The 22,716-nt window shown below is 44.1% G+C and overlaps 1 protein-coding gene across 5 annotated transcripts in view; it reads left to right on the forward strand.

The window, feature by feature from the left end:
- TRAF3IP1 (TRAF3 interacting protein 1) overlaps window positions 1-13,314 on the forward strand; it is a 46,089-nt gene extending 32,775 nt beyond the window's left edge. Inside the window, exons 13-16 of one of the 5 annotated variants that reach the window (XM_035570206.2) lie at window positions 9,466-9,689; window positions 10,250-10,296; window positions 10,385-10,430; window positions 12,905-13,015. In XM_035570206.2, the coding sequence (XP_035426099.1) occupies window positions 9,466-9,689; window positions 10,250-10,296; window positions 10,385-10,419 (306 nt within the window). In that variant the 3' untranslated portion in view covers window positions 10,420-10,430; window positions 12,905-13,015. The other 4 variants (XM_035570197.2, XM_035570223.2, XM_050711626.1 and 1 more) reach the window with 4 other exon arrangements.
- The last annotated feature ends 9,402 nt before the right edge of the window (window positions 13,315-22,716 follow it).

Genomic DNA, 22,716 nt, shown 5'->3' on the forward strand with positions numbered 1-22,716 from the left:
CACTTCACTGCCTCTTTTCACTTTATCAAATATAGTTATTTGGCAATGAGTAAAATGCACAGCTGGAAAAAAAAAGTCCCTGAGGGACTAAAACTGGGGTAGACAGTAGGCTGTTTAAAAATATATTTTTATCTAGAACTTGTATGACTTCATAATTGCTTCTAGCAATCTGCAGCAGAAGTGACACAGCCATAGCTTTTTAGGGTTGCAGTTTTGGGAGGGTAAAATCAACAGTTCTCTTAGATAGAGACACTCCCATATGCTTTCTTGTTTAGTGATAGTAGGTTATGCTGTCACACAGACCAGCCTTTTTCATGCTATCCCCAACACACTGAGAAAAACAGGGAGGTAGATCAGAGCTGTGGGAAGTATCTTCCTATCTGAAGTTTGAGGCTGTCTGAGATCCAGGCCTGCCAGGCTGATTAAAAAAAAAATCCCTTTCTGTATTCTGTATTCTATGTACTGATCATTTAAGTGCTATTGGCTATTTCTAATGAATGTCTGATGTGAAAACTTGCCTGCTGAGTAAGTTCTGTCTTTATGTAGCTGTTTGGAGAAAAGAAGGGTTTAAAGGTGATATTGCTGTGTTTATGCAGTAGCTCTAAAGCTCATTACTGGAGCGTATGTTGAGCTGGCACTTGTGAGAACACGAGATACAGCTGTTCCTGTTCCTGGTTATATAACTAGGTGGTGCTGTTCAATCATCAATCTCCAGACTAAGTTTTGGGACGGCAATAGTAGTTGATTTCATGATTTTTCCTGCCACTACAGAATTGTACTGAAGGCTGTATTGTTCTGTATTGTGTCCTGTCAGGTTGAGCACTGGACCTAGAAAGGGACAATGGGGAGGATTTACAAAACCTCATGGATTTCATGCTGGGGAAGCTTCCTCTGGTGATTGTACTAAACTTTTTTCTCTTTTTTTCCCTTTTTTTATTGACTAAAATGACTCACTGTTAACCCCTTAGATTTTTTTAAATGCACGTGGACAATTGTGTCCACGTACAATCATTGTTTAGTCCCATTGCCTAGTTTCAGTCTCTAAACATTCATTCAGTCCTTGTTTGTCTTTTGTTGCATTTTTTGAAGCACTGATCTGCGTTAGCAGCATTGATAATGGACGACTAATTCTGGAAAAAAAAAAACCTGCTGACTTCCTGGTCTATCACGTGCAACATACAGCACTAAGCTCCTGGAATATCATCTGATCTCATATCCAAGCAGCTGGCTGCTGCTGCGTTAGGTTTCTTTGCTGCTACTGCTCTTCAAATTATGTCGAAGAAGTTGTTGTGATCGAGAGAGGAGAAGCATAGTTTTCCTGACAGCAGAGGGAAAAGCAGTGCACAAGGTGATTAAAAATGCTCAGAGCTGGTGCCTGGGACTTGACAGATATAGCTCAGAAAACATGAGCTGGAGAGAATACTGAGTTCTGGGGATTTATTTTGGAGGATAGAGATGCTGTGATGCAGGAGAAAGTAAATGTAAAAAAAATACATTTCCAATGTGGTGTTGTCTCTAGGAGTCTTTCAGGGGCCAGATATGCAGTGTGTAGCAGGTAGGGGTCTGGCATGCTTATGCGTGACCTAGACGTTCCTGAGATCCCAAGAAGACAGTGACAGGAGTTATTCCTGTGAGAGTGCAGACCAGCGGTTTTGAGAAAGATAGTTACTGGTCTGTGGAATCTCTTCGGGGAGAGGCAGCAAAAGTAATTAAAAAGAAAGAAGAGTTTCAAGTGGTTTATTCCTGCCAAGTGCTCCAGGCAGGCAAATGGAACCAAGTGCCGTTAAGTTGCTGGGACTGTGAGAATGGGTCAGCGAACTCTGGCCAGCGTGTTGTGTTAAATAGCCGTGTGTTCTGTGCCAGGTCTAGCTCTGCAGTCTGCTGGGAACAGTATCAGTCTGCGATTTGACCATTTCTCCCCAGACTGTCAGCTCTTTTATTTAATTTGTTTTCCATCAAACTCTCCAGAAGAAATATCTTCTACATCAGTATGCAACAGTATTCCAAAATGTATTATGCATGGAAGAGTAAAATGTGATTCTACTTCTGCATTTTGCAGTAAGGTAACTAAATTCCAGTGAAAATTAGAAAGAATACTTGCTTTGGGAAATTATAGCTGAAGGTTATCCTCGTGTCTGTCAGTAAGAATGTTTATCTTCCACGGTTTTGTTAAACTGTTCAATACATATAAAATAAATGAAATATTTTTCCAGTTATATTCATTAGTCTTTAAAACCTTGTTTTTCTGCCAGTTGAGAAAATGAAGGGAGAAGAGAATATATCTGTATTCTGAGCACTGGATCCTTTGGCTGGTGCTTTATAAAGTCCAGTATTCAGCAATCAACTTATCAGTGGATCTACCTGATTTATTGTGGATTAGTCAATTAGAAATTAGGTGAAGCTGCTGAATTGATACTTAATCAAAATGTAGCACTCATGGACTCTTGGACATGTTTCACACCTTTGCTTCTAACTGCTGATTGCAGAAGAGAATTTATTTGTGTTAAAAACAGTCATTTGAAACCTTCGTTGTGCTGAGTTTCCCAAACATACGTTTGCTTTTTAAGAAGTTTTAATAAAGAAAATGAAGAGGGAGAAAAAAAGAGAAAAAAAAAAAAAAGAGTGGGACTTTCATCACATAGATTTTGCATGTGCAGAAACTTAAAATAATATACACGATTTTCAGGTCAAACAAAGAGGTCATTCTGGAAATACACAAGATTTTTGCTGCCTTGATTAGCTGTGTTCAGCCTAACAAATTCCTAAAAAGAATTCCTAAATGTATTTGTTTAGAGTGTAATCCTCTTATGTTAAACAGAGAAAGAAACAGATGGTACCTTTTGTATTCCACTTCATTTATTTGATGTGTGGAAAATATAGGCAGGTTATTAAATAGTTTAAGCAAGTGGGGATCACAGAATTCCCATCTTTACACTACCAAATGCAGTTCATAGGCTTCGGAAAAGAAGCAGCTTTGAGGTTTGTGCTGGGAACAAGTGATATTAAAATAGCTTAGCACCTGGACAATATTAACCTTAATTACAGATGTTGTAAATTAAGTAGATTCTTCGAAGATTAGAACAAACAGAATCATTGCTGATTCTGTTTGTTTAAAGTTCTTCAGGACATTGATTTTTACATTAATCCATCAGCTGGGCAGCGTTGTGCGTCTCCTCCAGTCAACGCAATTAGCAGTGTGACATGTTAACCATATGTATTCATGTGTCCCACCATTTAGGTGTTTTGAAGAGGTTCACCGTTGAAGACCACAGCTTCTTAGCATCCTGCCAGTTTATATGTCATGAGAAATGCCGACAGGGGAATTTAATTGGAATTACATGCAGAAGGGCTTTCACCGTTGTCTGACAGCCGTGATGACATGATGTTCGCACAGTGATAGAAACAAAGGTGCCATGAGAAATTTTTCGTGAAAGCATGCAGTTCCTCAAAAATAAGAGCTCTACCTAGCAGTCTAGTTATGGACAGGCATCGTAGGAGCTTGAATTGAATGAGTTTATGCTTGAGTGTCCTTGTTATAGAAATAACAACTCTCAGAAAAGAAATGTGGCCCTCAAGTAATTGTGTTACAAGCTGTGAACGCAGGAATGGGATTTTTGTCACTCTTGTGATATTCTTTGTGTCATGGCTCCTTTGCTGTGGCCTTTGCACACAAAAACACAAATGTTCTCTCCTGTGGATATAATATAAATACAACATGAGACAGCAGATGGATATGTTAAACAGAAAGTATGTACAAAAGTGCAGCGAGGCAGCTGTGGTTTCCATCCCCAGGAAAGGATGCAGCGTATCAGTGGTGTAGTAATAGCGTGGTGTAGGAGACAGTGCAGGCGATTTTTGTGTATTTCAAGAAGCTTATCAACTGATCTGGCTAGGATATTCTCCTGGGGCATAGACTGGTGTGGAAGCAGTTGGTTTACACAAGGAGCATGAGGACTGCAAATTCCTTTTGGACAGGAAACGGGCTGCTGTTTCAAGAGAAAAGGAGGTCACGGACCCGCAGTTTCAGCAGTGTAGGAAGAAAAGGAAAGTGGGGCAGGACTGGCACCCAATATGCCATTACAGTTGAGTTAATACTATCTGCTCTCATTAATTACTGCTAGAGTTGTCTCGTGGTGTGTGTGTGTGTGGTCAGGCTCACAGGATTCTGCTTAGCATGCTGAACATTGCACCCAATATGTGAGGTTTTATTCTCCACAGCACAGAGTTAACGGGAAGGAAGGCAAGCTGGCTCAGGGGGCTGAGGTGGGATGTTTACCTAGGTCGGAAAATTCCAGCTCTTTTTTAGAGGTGTCAGATGTGAACTGAAGGGTGTGTATGTGGAATCCCTAGCTCCCTGCCCTAAAAAGAGCAACCCTTTTTTTTTTTTTTTTTTTTTTTTTTTGTCTTTTGGTGTCTTCCAAGCGTGAAAGAGGTCAGCCTAACTCTAGTGAGTCTAGCAGCAAAGAACATCACGTCTCTGCCTTGGCCTGCTACTGAACTCAGTACCTGGCATAAGCAGAAAAAGCATCCTGTTCATTTGAAGTGATTTAACATTACCGTTTTCCCCTCTGTTTCTGTGAAAGAGTTTCTTATGGTGATCCCTAGTGGATAGTTACAATCTACTTAAAATGCAGACTCTGTAAAAACCAGGAAAAGAAAACACCCTTTATGATCAAAAAATATTTTGTACAATAAAAAAGCCCACGTTGTTGTTTTTGCATTGAATGTATCAAAATTACTTGTCCAAAATGAAGTTTCTGTCCTGTCCTAGCCATAGAAAGAGCTAGGAGGGAAATGGTACTGCTCAATAAAACTATGATTACTTGGGTCTGTTTCCATAATGGGACATAACACAATAGTTAAAAGGGGCTGTAGAAACTATTAGCTGTTTGATGGATGTTTGCTCTAATTTGTTTCATATTTAAAAACTGTTAATTTTAAAAGTGGAAACAAAGAAGAAGCTATATAAAAGCAATCAAAAATCCTGTTTCTAGAAATGAACTTTCAAAAACGCTGGGGGGAAAAAAATCATGCCACCTCTTTAACTTAGTAGACGTTAGACATTTCAAATGCCCTCAACAGTATGGATATTGGAAATGGATGTCTTGTGAATGATCCTTTTTATGGAGCTGTGCACACTATAATATTTATACTAATTGCTTTAGTGAGGGTAAATTAAACGCAGGTAAATTCTGGTGGTTTCTGGAACCCTGTTGATAATTTCCCCTGTATTGATTAAAAATAAAATTTCTGCTTTTTAATTTCTTAGGTCCCTGCATTTGAGTCCACGTTGTGTTCTGTTCGGATTGAGGTAATGGGAAAGGCAGACTTTTTCCCAGGAATCCAAAATAAACATTTATCTTGGTGCCTTATGAAAAACATGAAGGAAAGGAAGCGTGTTGGGCCTACAGAAGTGATACAGTCTTTTATATGGGGATAATTTATTGATTCTTGGGCTTTTGTGAAAGGAGAGTTCATTGAGGTGTATGACCTAATTAAATAGACTGGAACAATTCTGATTCTGGCATTTTTCTTAAAAATGAATATATCCTGTTACATGTTTGTGCAGAATGAGCAAAGGTGGCATTCAGGACTCTTACCACCCACATTGCTTGTTGTAATAAACCATCTGCCATAATTCTTAGTAATTTAAGAGTGACCCATGCAGACTTTAACCCATAGCTGTACCTATGAAACCGAGAACAGACATTTTGGTGGTTGTATTTTTTTTTTTTTTCCTTAGTCACTTATATTCAACAGTAGCTGGTGAAGCTTGAGTACTTCTCCGTGATGATAATTCTGTGCCCTGAGCTCAGCTTTCGGTGGACTGCAGGAAATGTAATGTGGCATCTTGGAGTGGAAGTGTGAGCGGAAAGAAAGAAAGGATTGATTGTTATTTTTTAACTCAAGGAGGGACTGTGCCTTCAGGTGTTGGGAAATCTGTCTTGGGAGCTTGAAATTTAAGTGCTCCCCTTTTAAAGAAGGATACACTAAAAAGCTCATATGCTCTTATACCACTTGTATCGCGCAGTTTTGTGTTTTGAAGACACTGAGCTTCTAACAATCCTGTTGATGTACATTTTAAAGTCTGATTAGTATTTAATAGATTTGTAATGTTTTTATATTTCATTACGTGAAATTACTTTAGATGGGATAATATTTTTTTCTTTTTATATTGGTTTTGAAGAATTGAACTACATAAAATGTACTGAAGTTACAGGGACACTAAAATTATTTTTTAATATTTTCTAATATACTCTAAGGGCATCTTCGTGATTAATGGAAAATATTCCACTGTGTTTTATTTCCACTTGAGCTTTTAGATCAGCTGTGTATTTTAGTATGGAATATTTCAAATTGTTAGCTGGATCCATGCTTAAAAATATACAGTTCTGCTTTGCTCATTTACTAAATTGTGGGATCTTCATTCATTTTTTATTTTTCATTTTCATACCACATTTGCTGGAGTTGAGAGGTGTGGCTGCTTGGAGTGTGTAGGCATCTGGGAGGTCATGCAGCTCTAGAAAAATGTAAAACATTGAACTTGGAAAATAAAACACGAAGAATACTTCATTTTTAACACACACACACACACACACAGATGTATCCTTGGATAATGGACTGACTGAGTTTTCTTGCTTTTGAGATAATTGTATTTGAAACAAATTCCTTACCTCCTGGCTATGGATTTTTACAATGCAGGCAGAGGAAAGTGGTGATGGTTTGGTGCACTTAGGAGGAAAAGCAAGGCAGCAGGACTTTTTCCTGTGAAGCTGTTGATTATGATACAGCCTTGCTCCACTATTGAACTGAAGGTGATTTTGCTTATAGATAACCTCCCAGTTACATGTGGAAACTCTGGTACCGTGGATTAAGCCTTGTATGTGGCTTCAGTGGAGCACAACACGCAGCAAGAACTTGCCTGGAAAAAACAAGATAGGATAGAGAGCATAGGATCTGACTTCCTGTGACATATGAACAGATCTGCACTGTCTTTATGAGGTCCAGCAAGTTAGCAGGGAGAAAAATACCACTGGAAAAGAAACTTTTGTCAACCTCAGATAGATGCTTAGCCGTAGAAAATGGCTGGTGTGCAGGACTGTGTCCTGTGACTGGTGCCTTCAGGGACACCTGGGCAAAAGCTCTCTTCTCTGGGGAGCTGCAGGGCCTACAGGGAAACAAACCCAACGAAGTTGATGGGGATGCCATTGGCCGTGGTGCTCCAAGGTTTGCCAAGGAGGAGACCCAGGGGAGAATATCTTCTCGAGCCTGAGCAGCTGTGCTCTGAACACGGGTGCTCACCAGCTCTGGGGGGATGAAATGGGTCAAAAAGCAGTGCTTTCATCTTTGCATTGTAAAGGATAGCAAACACATGGATGCCTCCAGAAGGTATCTGAATAACGTGTTTTATGTGATGTAGCATAATGAAACACCTGCTTCTGTGAGAGAGGTACAGGTCGAGTGAGAAGGAATTAAGATGAGTGTTATTTTTAACAGTTTAGCCAGCACTCATGAATTGACTTAGGAAGCGAAGGTCATGAGTTCACCAGCATTTGTCACTTCAGCCCAGTTGCTAATTAAACAACTTTAGCGTTATAAAATCACAGTAAACTCAGAAGTCCCGCAGTTTTCATGTGCCGTGTGTGTGGTAAAACACAAGCATCAGACGTAAGTAAATCTCAGCCTTCAAATCTTTAGAAGTATTTTTCTAAAATATATATATCTGAGTTCATCAGTAAGCCAAGGGCTGCTGAAATGTGCTTGGCAGTAGTCCCTGCTGCCTCCAAACACAGCTGAACAAACAGCCCACAGCTCACACAGGAAGACAGGCCAATTGGGTAGGAGGGCAGGAGGGGACAGTGTGGTAGATATTGTGTCCCTGCAAGGGAGCAGCACGCTGCCACCCCTGTGTTTATATAGCCGCGAGGACCTCTGCTTCGTAACGGGTTGATCCTGTGGTTGGGGTGGTAAAGAAAGACCTTTCTTGTTTTCCGGCATGCATTAAATGACTGAAATTACTTTAAATAAACTTTACTTAAAGCTTTGCGTGTCTAAAAGAAAAACTCGGTTTGGGAATTTAGACATTTAGGGCTCTGGGAAAGAAAGAGAAATTCGGCTGTTTTTCTTGTGGGGTGAAAAACAGTGGACTTTTCTTCCATGGTGATTGTTGTTTTCGGGGAGGGCTTTCCTGGAATAAAGTGTTCGTAATGACAAAGTATTCGTAATGTGGCATCATTTTGCTCTTTTTGGAGCATCATTTTGCTCTTCGTGACTGCCGTTTTAGCACGCGCTTTCCCTGTATTTAACTTGCAGTGAGGCTTCAGAGACTGACCACAGAGAGTCCGCTGGCTGCGCACGAGGGAAGCGTGCACAAGACCAAATTATTTTTGAGTAGTGCAGTTTATTGAGGCCACATCTGCAGCCGGCATGACTTTACACTGTTAACAGAACTACAAGGAAGGGAGTAACCACCATCTATTTCAGCTGTGCAGCATGCGGTGCTATTATTAGGACCAGCATTAGGAGCTGGAACTCCAGATACAGCCGGTGGAAAGAGAGAAGCATCCTGAAGGGAGCGATTTGGAGAACTAAACTATGTGCTGCAAGGTGGCTGTACTCTTGAGCATCCAATGCACCTCCCAAAACACTGCCTTGAGCAGGTCCAGCAAATGTTTGTGCTGCAGTACCGTATCATCATGAGCAGGGACGCTTCTGCTTCTCCAAAAACACTGCCTCTCAGAAGTCATGATCATTGTCCTCTGGAGTTGAATGTGAACTTCTTTTGCTGTGGTTGTGTTGTGACTTGCGGTAGTATTGAGTGAACATCAATCCACGAAGGTCTTGTGCTGGGCAGCTGCCCGGCGTGCAGGGGGAGGATGGATGGATGGACGGATGGATGTGTGATTTACAGAGAGAAGTTGTTGGCAGCCAGTGGCAGCAGCAGATCACTAACAAATGTGTTGTTCAGCATTACATGTGTGTTGAGAGATTCTGTGTAATGATGCCGCAGTAAGCCCCAGAAGCTTGCCTTTTAACATAGAAATATGTTGAGTTGAAGGTATTCAGTCAAACATGACTGAATGAGAAGGAGGTCTCCCCCAACAGCGCCCCCCCCACTGCTCTGGGAAAGATCATGTTGAGAACATCAGTGAGGTCATTTATGGGATCAAATACTAATTTTAATTTTGTGTGCTTTCTGACCCGAAAGCAATTTAATACTGCTGATGTTATTGCAGAGTTTTGTAGCAGCTCTTCCTAGCAGTGAGACTTGGATATGGTAGACTTTCTGCTCATCTGTTTCTAGACTATTGCTTCATTTCTTCCCTTTCATTGCAAACTGTCATAAAAATTTCTCCAGATGCTTCGGTTAGCGGTCTCTAAAGCCTTCATCATTCGATACTTTGTGTACAACAAACGTTTTTCCTAATTTTGATGCTTTCCTCCTTATTCATTCCTTTTTGTTAGGAGAAGCCTTTTGTGTCAGAAGCAGCTAGGAAGAAAGAGAGAGACCTGGTAGCCAAAGAAATCGAGAAGTTTCAGGTCTCTATTCAGACACTGTGCCGGAGTGCCCTTACACTTGGCAGGATCATGGATTACATTCAGGAAGACATGGATGCCATGAAGAACGAGCTGCAGATGTGGCGGCATGAGAACAGACAGCATGCAGAAGCTCTGCAGAAAGAGCAAAGGTCAGTGTGGTCAGGGAAAGTTTGATTTCTCTCTCAAGACAGATGTCTGTTTCTAGGAGAAGGGAGAGTTTTACTTGCTTGTAAAAGCGAATTTGTCATCAGTCACTTTTGTGGTTTGGGGATTTTTTTTTTTTTTCAGTCCAAATTGGTTTTTGAAGTGTTAAAGTCTGAAGGCCTTTTCAGCTCAATTTCACACGATGTACGTGACAGCAGAGATGCAGACATTTATGTGAGATGAGAGGGCTTAATGTTTTGCTTTTTTTCCTTCACAAATATTTAAGGAGCAACGGGGGGAATACTTTGGTAGACAAGCTGGGTTGTGAATTGGGACAAGCATCAGATTCCCAAATCACAAACTGCTTTCTGTGTGCCATCAAAGACTGTATTCTGAAGTCGTGGTAATAACGGTGGTGATTGTCTGTGTATGGTCTAAAAACAACATCAGAAAGCAAGGAGAGGAAAGGTGGCATGCCTGATAGAGTCAAGGAGGTCAAGCCTAGAAAGAGTTTCTTGGCCTTACTTGCCTGACTGATATATCTTTTTATTCTCCTTGGAAACAGAACTACCATTCCAACTGTGTGTCCTCTGATCTTAAAAATGATCTTAGGTATTTATGATCAATTTTATCTTCTTGGATTCATAATGAGACTAGATAAATTTGCTCTTCCCTGAATCGATATGCTTAATTCCTGTAGAAGCAAGTATGCCTCTGAACGGTATTCTTAGCTAAGCCCCATCTTGGTAAGTAGCAATGTGTTAAATGTTGGAAGTTTTACAGCTGCTGGCTTAGTCCACGGGCTGGGGTGGGAATTAGGGCTTTGGTTCACATATAAAGTGTAATGATGTTAATTCCTTGCACTTACATAGCACCTTCTATCCAGAAACCTTGGCAGAGTTTTAAACTGTGGTTGGCCTCGGAATGCACCACCTCTGCAAAGAGAAAGGAAATGGCATTTGACTTTATTTTTCTGTTGGAGAAACTGAGGCATCAACCCACTTCCCTTTGCCAGACAGCTCAAACCAGAGCTAGGGATAGGGAGCAAATCTCGCACAATTTTCCAAGCACGTGCTCACTCAGTGGGTCCACTGTGGCCAAAGAAGTCATCTATGCCTCAGTTGGTTTCCCAGCATAGTTTCCAGGTGTGCTTAACTGGCTTTTTCTGCCCCCTAAGTTCCCTGGCAGATTGTACCTCGGACAAAGCTGTCACCTTCATATCCGTGCCGAAGGAGAGGAGGAAGGAACTGGCCCCTTGACTTTGTTTTCTAGTTGATGTTGACCCAAGCTTTACGATGGACAGCTGTTTCATGCAGGGTAGTATCTCTTCAGCAGGGCCGCTCAGTTCCAAGCTAGGACTGCCGCAGCAAATTGCAGCACTTCATGAAGATCAGTATTAAATCCTAATCAGATCAGCGCAGTGCTATGGCATGTCAAATCCTTCATGAAGAATTACCCAGTATCAGACATGAAGAAGACAATGCTTCCCATATGCAGTGGAATTTGGATGCGTCTTTGTTTTTTTTTGCTTCTGTGAAAGACAATTGAAGGATTCCATTGGGGGAATGTTAGTGCAATTTCTAGTGATTTTTTCTGTGATTTATGCTGATGGTGTAGAAAGGAGGAGAAAACTAAATGATTACGAGATGCAGACTTCAGCTAATGAGTCCTTAAAGACACAGACACAGACACAGATTTCTAGGTTGGAAGAGACCTCAAGATCATCGAGTCCAACCTCCGACCTAACACTAAGTACTCCACTAAACCATATCGCTAAGCTCTACATCTAAACGTCTTTTAAAGACCTCCAGGGATGGTGACTCCACCACCTCCCTGGGCAGCCCGTTCCAATGCTTAATAACCCTTTCGGTAAAGAAGTACTTCCTAACATCCAACCTAAAACTCCCCTGTCGCAACTTTCGCCCATTCCCCCTCGTCCTGTCACCAGGCACGTGGGAGAACAGACCAACCCCCACCTCACTACAGCCTCCTTTAAGGTAACTGTAGAGAGCGATGAGGTCTCCCCTGAGCCTCCTCTTCTCCAGGCTGAACAAGCCCAGCTCCCTCAGCCGCTCCTCGTAAGACTTGTTCTCCAGACCCCTCACCAGCTTGGTCGCCCTTCTCTGGGCTTGCTCGAGCACGTCCATGTCCTTCCTGTAGCGAGGGGCCCAAAACTGAACACAGTACTCAAGGTGCGGCCTCACCAGAGTCGAGTACAGGGGCACAATCACTTCCCTAGACCTGCTGGCCACACTGCTTCTTATACAGGCCAGGATGCTGTTGGCCTTCTTGGCCACCTGAGCACACTGCTGGCTCATATTCACATTAAAGTGACTGGGTAATTCAGAATGACAGCGGGCTGGTTCGGTCCATTGATTCCTGGGCTGTTAAGCATTCCTGTAGATCAGCTAAGCATCACAGAAAGGGGCACGTTGCTTTTAAAGCCAAACAGCCCCATTCGCTTAAGATTTGTCGTTGCGCTTGTGGTTTATTAGCATATAATTCCCTTTTATTATATTTCCTATTAGTGTAGGATTGCCTGCCCTTGTCAGCAGCTAGTGGTGGGTCAGTTTTCATGTACCTTGCCTCTTATCAGATGTTTACCTGCTGTAACTTGGTGCTGCTGGCAGCCACTGGTGTCTTGCTGCTGGCCTGCTGGTTTCTTGTAGGAAATAGCTGGTATCAGGCCAGCAACCTCCCCAGCAGTTGAATTTGCTGCTCTGCAATGTGCTTCTCTCCTTTAAACTCTTGTGGCGAGTCCCGGAGGGATGGCTGTCACCACGTACACCATGGTAACAAACAGGGGCCCCAGTAAAAGGTGGGTGTTCCTGCTGTGTTCTGTCCTGCAGAGTCAAGCTGCTTCGTCCCTGGGCCAGCTGGTTGCAGCTCTTGGCTGGGTAAAGTGAAAGCAGTGCTTGACACACATGTAAGGTGGGGTGAAATAACTGCAAAGCACGGAGATTATAGCGGAAAAGCTACATTACCAAGACGATACTGTTCACTTTGAATTGCGGGTGATCTTTCCTGAACAATATTCTTCTCTGTCCATATTGTTAGCTTTGCCTTTGTGCTTCTTATTCTGAACTTCCGTTCAGGAAGGGTGGGCACAACTTGAATTCTTTGCAAACTTTCAAGTATTGAATGTACGTTCTTGGAGGCTTAAATAACCTGAAGCAGTGTAATGTTTCCAATAACATTATGCTCTTTGTGTCTCTTTCAGCATCACAGACAGTGCTGTAGAACCACTAAAAGCTGAACTGGCTGAACTGGAACAGTTGATTAAAGACCAGCAAGACAAGATCTGTGCTGTAAAAGCTAATATTTTAAAAAACGAGGAAAAAATACGGAGGATGGTTCTTAGCATAAACTTGTCTTCAAGAAGGTGAAGAAGGAAAAAAAAACAAACAAAAGCCTTGGGACTGACTGACATTCCTACCAAATAAAAAACAAAATAGTGGAGAAAAGTTAAGATATGCCCTGTTTAGATGTAAAATGGTTATGGACCAGAAGCCTAAAAATTATATAAAATCCCATTATTACATTGATCTTCAGATGTTGATATTATCCAGGATAAAATTATATTCTCTTGAATGCTCAAGTTGCAGAGTTATTAAAATAACTTGTTTATTTAGATGTGTACTGCTATTACTTAACAGGTCTTCACCGCCCTCTTTCCCTCTGTGAGCTGTTGAGCAGAGTTTCTGAGCCAGTTCTCCATGCATCCCCTTCCTCCCTTCGTATCCACTGAGGTTACTTTTGGACATGCAGTTGTGAAAAATGGGCACGAGATGCTCTTTTTGCCCCTTTTTAAAGAAAAATGTTCCAAATTTCTGCAGGTCAGAATGTTCCTGAATCCTGTTCATCATTTACAGCTCTTGCAAAGTTAGCTATAAAAAGTCCCCCAAGATCAAGAAGCAAAGCCTTGTGTAACTTGCAGTTCTTTGCATCATTACAGAGATGATGTCATGTTTCCAGAGCTATCGGGAGTCTTATTAGGAAGGACTGAAAATGCAATACAAGCATCACCATGTAAGGGAGCAGAAGTATTTTATCTGCACAGGTGTTAATTCCATTTTTATTGCATATGTTCATTTGGAAAGGATTAATTTAAGTACCTGTTTCCTCCCAAATGCATGTTCCCGTAACTTTTTGTATGTGAATAATTCCACTGATTTTTTTAGTTAGCTGCAGATGTCTGTACTGTTTTCTTAATGACCTCTTGAGTGTACTGCACGTTAGAGTCCAGCTTTACTAAATCTGCAAAGCGTGTTAGCATAGACACAACTATATGACACTGCACTGAGCACAGGAGGCTTTAGTCCTCTGCAAGGCTATTCTCTCAAGATTTTTATAACGTGCAAGTACATCTACTCCCATGTTGTTTGGATTATTTATGAAGTGGCAGTGTCCTCTCTTCTTTCTTCTTTGGTTGGCAAATCTGTTTCTGTTTTTTTTTTTTTTCTTTTCTTTTTTTTTTTCCCCTCTGGTATCCGGACCTCAAAAAAGTCTACCAAAAGGATAATCACCAGATAGCGTGAGTATTTAACATGCAAATATGGATGTTTTAAAGGTTTTTTTGTGTTTGTTATAATTAATAAGTGGTGAAGATACTTTTTTTATTTTCTTTGCTGTGTAGTGATCTAGGGTTAGGCCTAAAGGTAGTTCACCCCAGAACTTGGGAGTGTGACAGATATTCAATATTTTGTTGGTGTAAAGTGATTCATTTTCCAAGCTCAAAAGAATCAACAGTACATTGCATCTAGGAGTTGCATTCCAGCTTTGGTCACCATAAGGGCAGGATGCTTTGCTGCACAGGATTTTGGTGGGGGTGAGAGGAAGCAGGGGTTTGTGAAAGAAGAGAGAAAAGGAGACCTGTTTTTACCCATTAACAGGGTGTTTCAGATGCTCTCCAGGGACACAAAGTGATTTCAGCTCTTCTCTGGGTCAAGCAGGGTTTAAATCATGACTTTTCCTTTCCCTCAGCCGCTGCATTTCATGAAGTTCCCTTCTCCAGGCCTGCTCTCCTTGTCTCCCCCTTCTGAAGGATGCTGCATGCTCTTTGTGTGGTCATGTGAGCCTTGCACTCATCTGTCCTTGTATTAGATGTGACTGTCCCCTGGAATAGGGTGGAAAGCCTAGTGCCCGTGTGAATATGGGGTGGGAGGCGCTGATATGGTACCTTGCTTGCCACATCTTCTGGGAGGCCTTAGGGATGGCTCATGGCATCTTTATGCATGCATTTTCCCTTAATGAAGAGGGAGGTGGGAATCCTGCCCAGCCTCACCGTCAGCCCAGATATATCCCCGGTGGGGACTATAAGCGTAAAATTCACGAGGCAAGAGAAAGGGAGGGAGGAAGAAGCTGTCTGGACCAAAGACACCTTTCTGTTCTCCGTGCGGCTGCTGTCAGAGAGGATCCCAGCCCCTGGCTGGCAGAGATAATAAGTAGTAATAATGCATTGGTTGGTGTCCCTAGACCGCTGCTTGCTTTCTGCATCAGATATCACTTCAAACAGGAATCCCTTAGTGTTAGGGCTTAATAACGCTTCTCCTCTCCTTCAGTTGTAGCTTGCTCTTTGTCTAAATCTGTTTTTTTTTTTTTTTTCCAGTACGGTGGAACGAAGCTAGTGCTGATGAGCTGAGCCCTGTTCCAGTTTTAAAGGCAGGTTGAGGATGCAGCACTGCGAAAAGCAAATAAACATCTGTGCCTTGTGAAGGCGAAAAGAGCCTCTGGGGGAACGGACAGAGCAGCGCCTGTGTCTGCGCGGCTGCCTGTGGCTCTTGCGCACATCGCAGTGCCTGTGCTTTGAGCCTGCATTGCAGCTTGTGGGTGGTTTGTTAGCAAGGGAGAGCTCGCTTAGAGCAGTGGTTTGGGGTTTAAAACCCTTACATTGTCAGCCCCCTTTAGAGCTAATGGAGCCTGACAGTTCTGGGAAGCAGGCCTTGTGTTTCACGACGTGCCTGACATTCCTCCCTCTTCTGCAGGTCGGGAGGTGGCTGCCAGCCCCTCTGGTCTAGGGTCAAGGAGTGTTTCTTGGCTGAAAAAGGTACAGCTGTTGGCAGGACCCTGAAACACAGCTGCTAGCCAGCAAGGGATACCGGGGGTCCAGAGGGATGGGACCTTCCCAGGTCAGTGGGACTCAGGGACAGAGGAGGCCGGGGGGGGGGGAAACTGGGCGAGCTGAGGTGGCGGATTGCATGTGATGTGGGCACTGAATGTCCTTCATCTGAGGACATCAGAGGCCGTTCCCTGGGGTGGTGATGGAAGAGGATTAGCTCTGTGTTCAACAGTGAAGGGGAAGGGAGGCCTGAAGGGCTAAGGTATGTGAAATGGGGTCGGCCAGAGCTGAGGCAAGGACCCTGAAACCCCAGGGGGGTCAAGCTGTGGTGGTGGAGGTCCCCTGCTCAGCTGGTCCCCTCCTCAACACTGGAGTCACCAGTGACAGATGTCCTGAGTCCAAATGTGCTGGCCTACTAGATTCAGTTTATTTCTTGAAAATTCTTCAATTCACCTCATGGCAGGCTGAGGTAAAACAACATAGGGCTCCCTAGAAATGCCCAGTTCTCTGCATTGTCTGTAACAGTAGCATTGGGCAAAAAAGCTAAGATAGAGCTGTTCACTTCACAGAAGCACAGAAAGCTTTGGCTTGGAGGGGACCTTAAAGCCCCCCCAGTGCCACCCACAAGCAGAGCAGGCCCCATCCAGCCTGGCCTTGGGCACTGCAAGGGATGGGGCACCCACAGCTCTTCAGGGCAGCCTGGGCCAGGGCCTCACTGCCCTCACAGAGGAGAATTTCTTCCACAAACCTACTCTAAATCTACCCCCTTTTACTTTAAAATTACTACCCCTTATCCTGTCACCACACCCCCTGAAAATGGGTCCCTCCCCACATCTCCTGTATCACCTTTAAGCACTGAAAGGCTGCTACAAGGTGTCCCCGGAGCCTTCTCCTCCCCAGGCTGACCCCCCCAGCTCCCTCAGCCTGGCTCTGTAGGAGAGGTGCTCCAGCCTCTGGCCATCCTCGTGGCCTCCTCTGGCCCTGCTCCCACAGCCCCATGTCCTGCTTGTGTTGAGGCCCAGAGCTGCAGGTGGGGTCACTGGTGTCTGAACTTTTGAGATTTCTCTCACCTACCCATAAGTTAGGAGTCCTTCAGTCTTAAATCCTGCACCTTAGCTATCAGATCAGGTCTCTTCCCATCTAGTGGAGGCTATCTACAGGGTTTTCCAGCCATCGTGAAGGTAGATGCTCTGGGTAGCAGGCTCTGTGCACCCCTTATCCCCCAAATTCTCAGTCCCCACTGGTACCCTCCAAATGGAGACAGCTTCTCCGCTTCAACCAGCTTGCTCAGGGACAGAACTCAGTCTTGTTTGTGCCCTGGTGGCACTTTGTCCTGCTTGGAGGCATGTAGGTGTGGAATTAACAGGTTTGCAAACGAGCAGCTCTTGCCAGAGGTGGCACTTGAGTGCTTGAGTTTCAGGCTTGGAGGTACGTGCTCTGGGGTTTGTCTCTTCTGACTTGGGGCTCCAGGCTGCATGCTACCTAAAAAGGAATGCCATTATGATTACTATTATTACTGTTTGCTTAGAAATATGAAATTCCTGGTCACATGTGTGTACGGCAGGACATCCCATCTCCAACAGTTGAGGAGCACACGTCCCTGAGTCAGGTCTGGGTTCCTCTCTTCCCTTGACCCGGTGCCCGATCTGGCTCTAGCTGCCTCTGACTTGGCTCAGCAGCGCTGAGGTGCTGTGCTGTCGGAGATCTGAAGCCCAGATGGAAACTCCTTCTGGCACAGAGTCTTGGCAGTGCTTGCTAAGCCGGGAGGACCGAGAGCGAGACACGTTGTTGCTGCTTTCGGAGCATGCCCTTGCTTTCGGCTGTCTCCTCGCTGCAATTTGCTGTATTGGGTTTCTTCCTTCATGAAGTTGGAATAGTTTAGAGGCCTCAAAGACAGTCTCTTGCCTCTTGGGTTACTTCTCTTGAGCACATCTTGGAACATAAGGGGGAAAATGCCAATTACTTTTAAATGCTTTAGGACTGCAAAGCTCTGGTATCCTGTGTCTGTAGAGAAAAACTGGGCATTTGTAAGCCAGCCAGCCCCTACATGATTTAGGGGATGCAGCCCATTGAAAGCTAATTGAAAATGGGCTCCCAAGCAGCTTCACTTTAAAAATGAAAAAGTGCCTGTGATTTTTTTTTTTCTTCTTTTTTTCCCTGACATGCCTTGGATCCATCCTCTGAGGAAGCAACCACCACTGACATTGCTGCTGCAGTTGCAGAAGCAAAGGGCAAGACAAACGCTGCGTGGCAGTTTGGAGGGCTTTAGGGAACACATCCCTCTCTGCTGGTGGAGTCCGAGGGGCTGGGCTAGATGGCTGCAGAGAGATTAAGCTGAATTTGTGCTTATCCCAGAGTCTGAAAGTGCGTGTGATGGACCACGGAGCTGCCAGGTGTGGAGAGCTTCAGCCCCGAACCCCCAGCATGTCCCACCATGCCCCAGGGAGCTGCCTGCAGGGCTGAGGCATGCCCCTACCAAAATGCTTCCTGACGTGTTTTGTGAGAAAATATTACGATATAATATTTCCGTTTTCCAGTGAGAAAGTTAATTAGAAGGAATTAAAAGGCATGGTTTATAGTTTAATTTAATGTGATGAAAAAAGGATCGGCTCCCTCCCCCTTCTGCCCAAATCCCAACCTGTGATGATAGCAGCCCGGCCTCGAATTGCGTCTGACAGCCACAGAAGGGAAACGCTTACCGAGAAGAAAAGAGAGAGAAATTCCACTCCAGATTTACGACTTGTGAAGCAGAGGTTGCATGGGTTAGCGTTACTTTATGTTGCGCTGGGTCCCACAGACTCGACTTTGTTGTGTGCCCGTGAATGGGCTGAAAACTGATTTTGTTGGCTGCTTTCACAGGTCACTTGTGTGCTCAGGTGCTATTTCAGGCCACTGGGTCTCTTGGTTTTGTACACGCAGCAAAGTGTGTGTTCAGACATGCGAGGAGCGTGTGTTTGGCCCTGCAAGGTGGGGTTCTCCCTCCCAGGCTGTTTCCCCTTTTTGACGTCTGTTTGGATAGAGGGGCTCAGAACAGGATTCTCCCTGTTTGGGGGAAGAACCCAGAAGGCTTCTTCCTTCGGGATCATTCAGTCTCATGGTGTAGGTCGATGCAGGGGAGCTTTCTGCTCCCAATCCCGGTGTCTTTGCCCAGATGTGACCTCTGGGGAATCCTTGCCCATCTCAGGACTTCAGCAGAACCAGGAAGATTTATGGCACTGGGTAACAGCAGTAGTAGGGCCATTTATTTTTCTCAGAGGCGAGAGGTGACACAGGGCATCTTCCTCCTTTCATCCTACTCGTATCTTGTTACTGCACTGAGGGGAAAACCGATAAGAGCAGGGACTGGGATGGAGCTCACCTCCCCCATTAGCCAAAAGTCTGAGAATCAATGTGGCAAGATCTAAATGGATCGGCTAGGAGGCACGTGAGGCCAGATTAAATGAATCCTAGAAAGCCTCAGATCCTGTCGTGGTGTCTCTGCTTGGTGGCAAGTGTGCTCAAGGCATTCTATCTGGGTGCGGCACCAGGGACACCCAGGACACATGGAAAGAGGGTGCCCAGCCATTGCCTGGCCTGGTACTTTTCCCCCAAATGGGAAATGGACTGGGGGACATAAAATGAAAGGCGTGTTTAGGGTTGTTTGGAAAGAGAGAAGGCGCAGAGTCCTGTTGTGTGTGGGGTTGCATAAGGGCTCCCAGAGGGAGTTCAGGTGTACCCAAAGGCTTCCGTTGGGAACACTTTTTGATGGGAGAAACTGGCACCGTGTGTGTTTTTTAGGGTTCTAATCAGGGTTAGGCTTAGTGTTACTGTTAGGTTTACGTTTAGGGTTGTGAAACAGGGCAACTTCTGAAAATGCATCCAGCCATTAAGGATGGTTACTATGTGTGCTGCGTTACTTTAGTCTCACTGCCTTGCACTGGATAAGGTGGAGGAACCAAAGGTGCTTGTGGAAAAGCTGTCTTTGGCTTTACAGGAAAAGCAGCCCCCGTACACGGATGGTGACAGCCTTTTCCTTGAAGCAGGAGAGAAAACAGACATGTTCTGCACATGGGTCACCTTCTGCAAGGAAAACTGGTGTCTCCACACATTGAAAAGTCTCGTAACAAAGAAAAGTCTCCTTTCTGCTGGGTTTTAAATCTTCTTCAAAAGCTGAAAAAAAGTGGAAATTTCTTTTAAAGAAAAGTAGTAGAAATGGCTATTTATTTATTTCTCTCACCTCTTTTTAAAACTTTTTTTTTTCCCCCTGTGATTCCTGGCCTTTTCTGTACTGCAGATACTTCCGGCTGTGGTTGCTTTGCAGAGGGACAGGGCCAGGCATACCAAGAGGATGCTGTGTAGGTAACAAATGGAAGAATACATGAGTCCAGCTCAGCAGGCTCATATGCCCATCTTTACTGCGAGGTCTCCTAAAGGTCAACAATGCTAATAACAAAAAGAAGAGAATCTGTACGATCTACTTAAATACCTGAAATAACTGATGCAACCCAAAAGCCTGAGACACGCATGAGGAATGTTGTTTTCCTGTGAAAAATACCAGATACAGTCTGTGTGCCCAGGTATACCAGAACCTGCTTTCTCAGTCTCCTGCTGAACCACATCTAGCAAGGTCTCATGCTGCGTTGCTCTGGAAGGGAAAGACCCTTGGTTTCCATCTGGTGTAATTGCTTTTGTGTGAAAGGCTAATTATGGACATAAATTCCTTCCTCCCTCCCCAAAAAGACCAGAAGAGCCAGTTCCAGATGACCGAGATACAAACCGAAAGGACTTGTACTGATTTAATGGAAAAGGCATATTTTAACAGAGCTCTTTTTGTTTCGGAAGACTGACTCGGTCTAGAAGGAAATGGATGGGAAATGGTACAGGCAAGCAGCGTGAAGGAGCTGCACAGTATCTCTCAACTCCTGGGCTGGCAGCCTAGCCACAGGGACTGTTTTCTGGCTAACAGCTTTACATTGGATTAGAGGTGCTTAATTTCTTCTGTACTTTCAGGTTTCTCTGCTTTTTTGGAACAGTGTCGGCTGATGCTGGAGACCAAGCGTCGGCTGTGCTTGGGAGGAGCTGGGGATACACAGCATAGTGCAAAGCTGTCTGGGAAGGAGGAGTTGTTTGGATAAGAAGCAGTTGCTTTGAGCAGGAGGCTCCAAGCTGCTCTGGCTTTAACCTAGAGAGAAAGGAAGTCTTTCTGTCCAATTCAAATAATTTCGGTGGTACTTGCAGTGCACGTTACAAAGCTAGAAACTGGAATCAACCTGAGGTAGGTCCTGGGTCAGCATCAGTGCATGGAGCACAGGAACAGGCAGGTAGGAACCAGAAGTGACTCTGACAGATTGTGAGAGAGCAGGCATGCTGGGCTTTCTCATCACATCCTCCTAAAGACAAACACCCTTAAACTATATATATAATATGTATTATATATAATTTTTTTTCTGGAGAGGTAGCAGGAAGAGAGAGACTGAGGTACTCTCTACAGCACCCAAATTATTCCACTGACCACCCCAGTAATGCATCACCACAATGTAGTTCTCCTTGTAAGCAGAAATGGGAAAGAAACAAAAGCTGTTTTAATAGTTCTCAGTTACAACAATGTCTGAGGGTGCAGAGAACAAAGAATGACTCCACCAACAATGGGAAGTGTCTTGCAAGTCTGATGAATGGACATCAGATAAATGGCATTGGAGTCAAGTAGGTCTGATGACACGACAGACAGTGTCAACAAAGCACTCAAATGAATGGTTAAATAAAAACATACAGAATTTGTATCATGGGGAGAAAGGTGAAGGTAAACGGACTGACAAGAAATAGTGAATATAAAAAAGCCGTGATGAACTCTTTTTTTCTCCTGGCCTTCATTTGCGTGGATTGTAATGTCTGTAAGTTTGGGCAACTGGAACAAAATGCTTGTAAAAGTAAATGGTTTAACATATATGTTGACCTGAAAATAATTGCTGTAGCTGAGCTTTTTAACTTTGTGTCAACAGTGGCGGAAATAGCTAAAGACCTTATTTATTACCCCAGAGGTTCTCGTGTCTGGAAGGTCCCAGGACGTACTGAGAAATGGTGGCTCTTATTTTAGGAAACTGTAAAGCTACAGGCAGGAGTGAGCTTGGTGAGCTCTCACCTGGCATATCACTCTAGCCTTTACTGGAGCAAGCTGAGACCTCATTTCTTCTTGCTCTGGGTTTATAGCCATATTGGTTCATGGTTGCCCATGACTCCATCCTGGCCGACGTAGTGCTTGGTGCAGCAGCGTGCACACCTGCACTACCAAAGTTCTTTGGGTTTGTCATTACTGCAGACTCACCTGGCTCTTTGTGCATTGTCTCTCTGGAGATCCGGGAGAAGGAGAAAGAGAACAGGAAGGGAAAAAATTGCTCCTTTTTACATATCAGCAAAGGACCGTAATATCTTTTTCAGCTGATGTGAAGCTCATCTTTCTTTCAAGATGTCTTATTGTGTTATGTTTTGCTGTACAACTGCATTTGGATTTTCCCCTTCAGTTCTTGCAGGAGGGATTTTCTTCCTGGCCTCTGTTTAGCATCCTCTGCACATGTCACTTTCTTGTGCTCACCTCTTGCAGGCCATTCTCCTCGGTGAACGTTACTCTTGGAGAAGGGAGTAGAGGGCTGCAAGGAAGGATAGATGATACTTAGCTTGGCCGAAGATGCATAGCCCTTCCCGGGGCGTGCAGCTTGATGTAGCAGGAAGGTTTATTTGTTCTAGTCACACTAAGAGTTTTATTCATGCTTCTTGTTGCTCCTGGCAGGGTGGGAGCTGAGTAAAAGTGCCTCTCTGTCTCAGTGCTCTGTGCCTTCCATGAACAGATATTGGGTCCAAACAAGAAGATCCTGACAGGAGAGCAAAGGAATAGATGTGTTGGAGGATGCCACAAGAGACCTAGTTTTCAAGTGACACCCAGTGGTGCCTGGTTCTGAGCAGCCTGGATGCAGGGAAGCTCAGATGGAGTGGGACAAGGC

The sequence above is a fragment of the Cygnus atratus genome, chromosome 6, assembly GCF_013377495.2.
Source record: "Cygnus atratus isolate AKBS03 ecotype Queensland, Australia chromosome 6, CAtr_DNAZoo_HiC_assembly, whole genome shotgun sequence".
In the NCBI taxonomy this organism is placed as follows: Eukaryota; Metazoa; Chordata; class Aves; order Anseriformes; family Anatidae; genus Cygnus; species Cygnus atratus.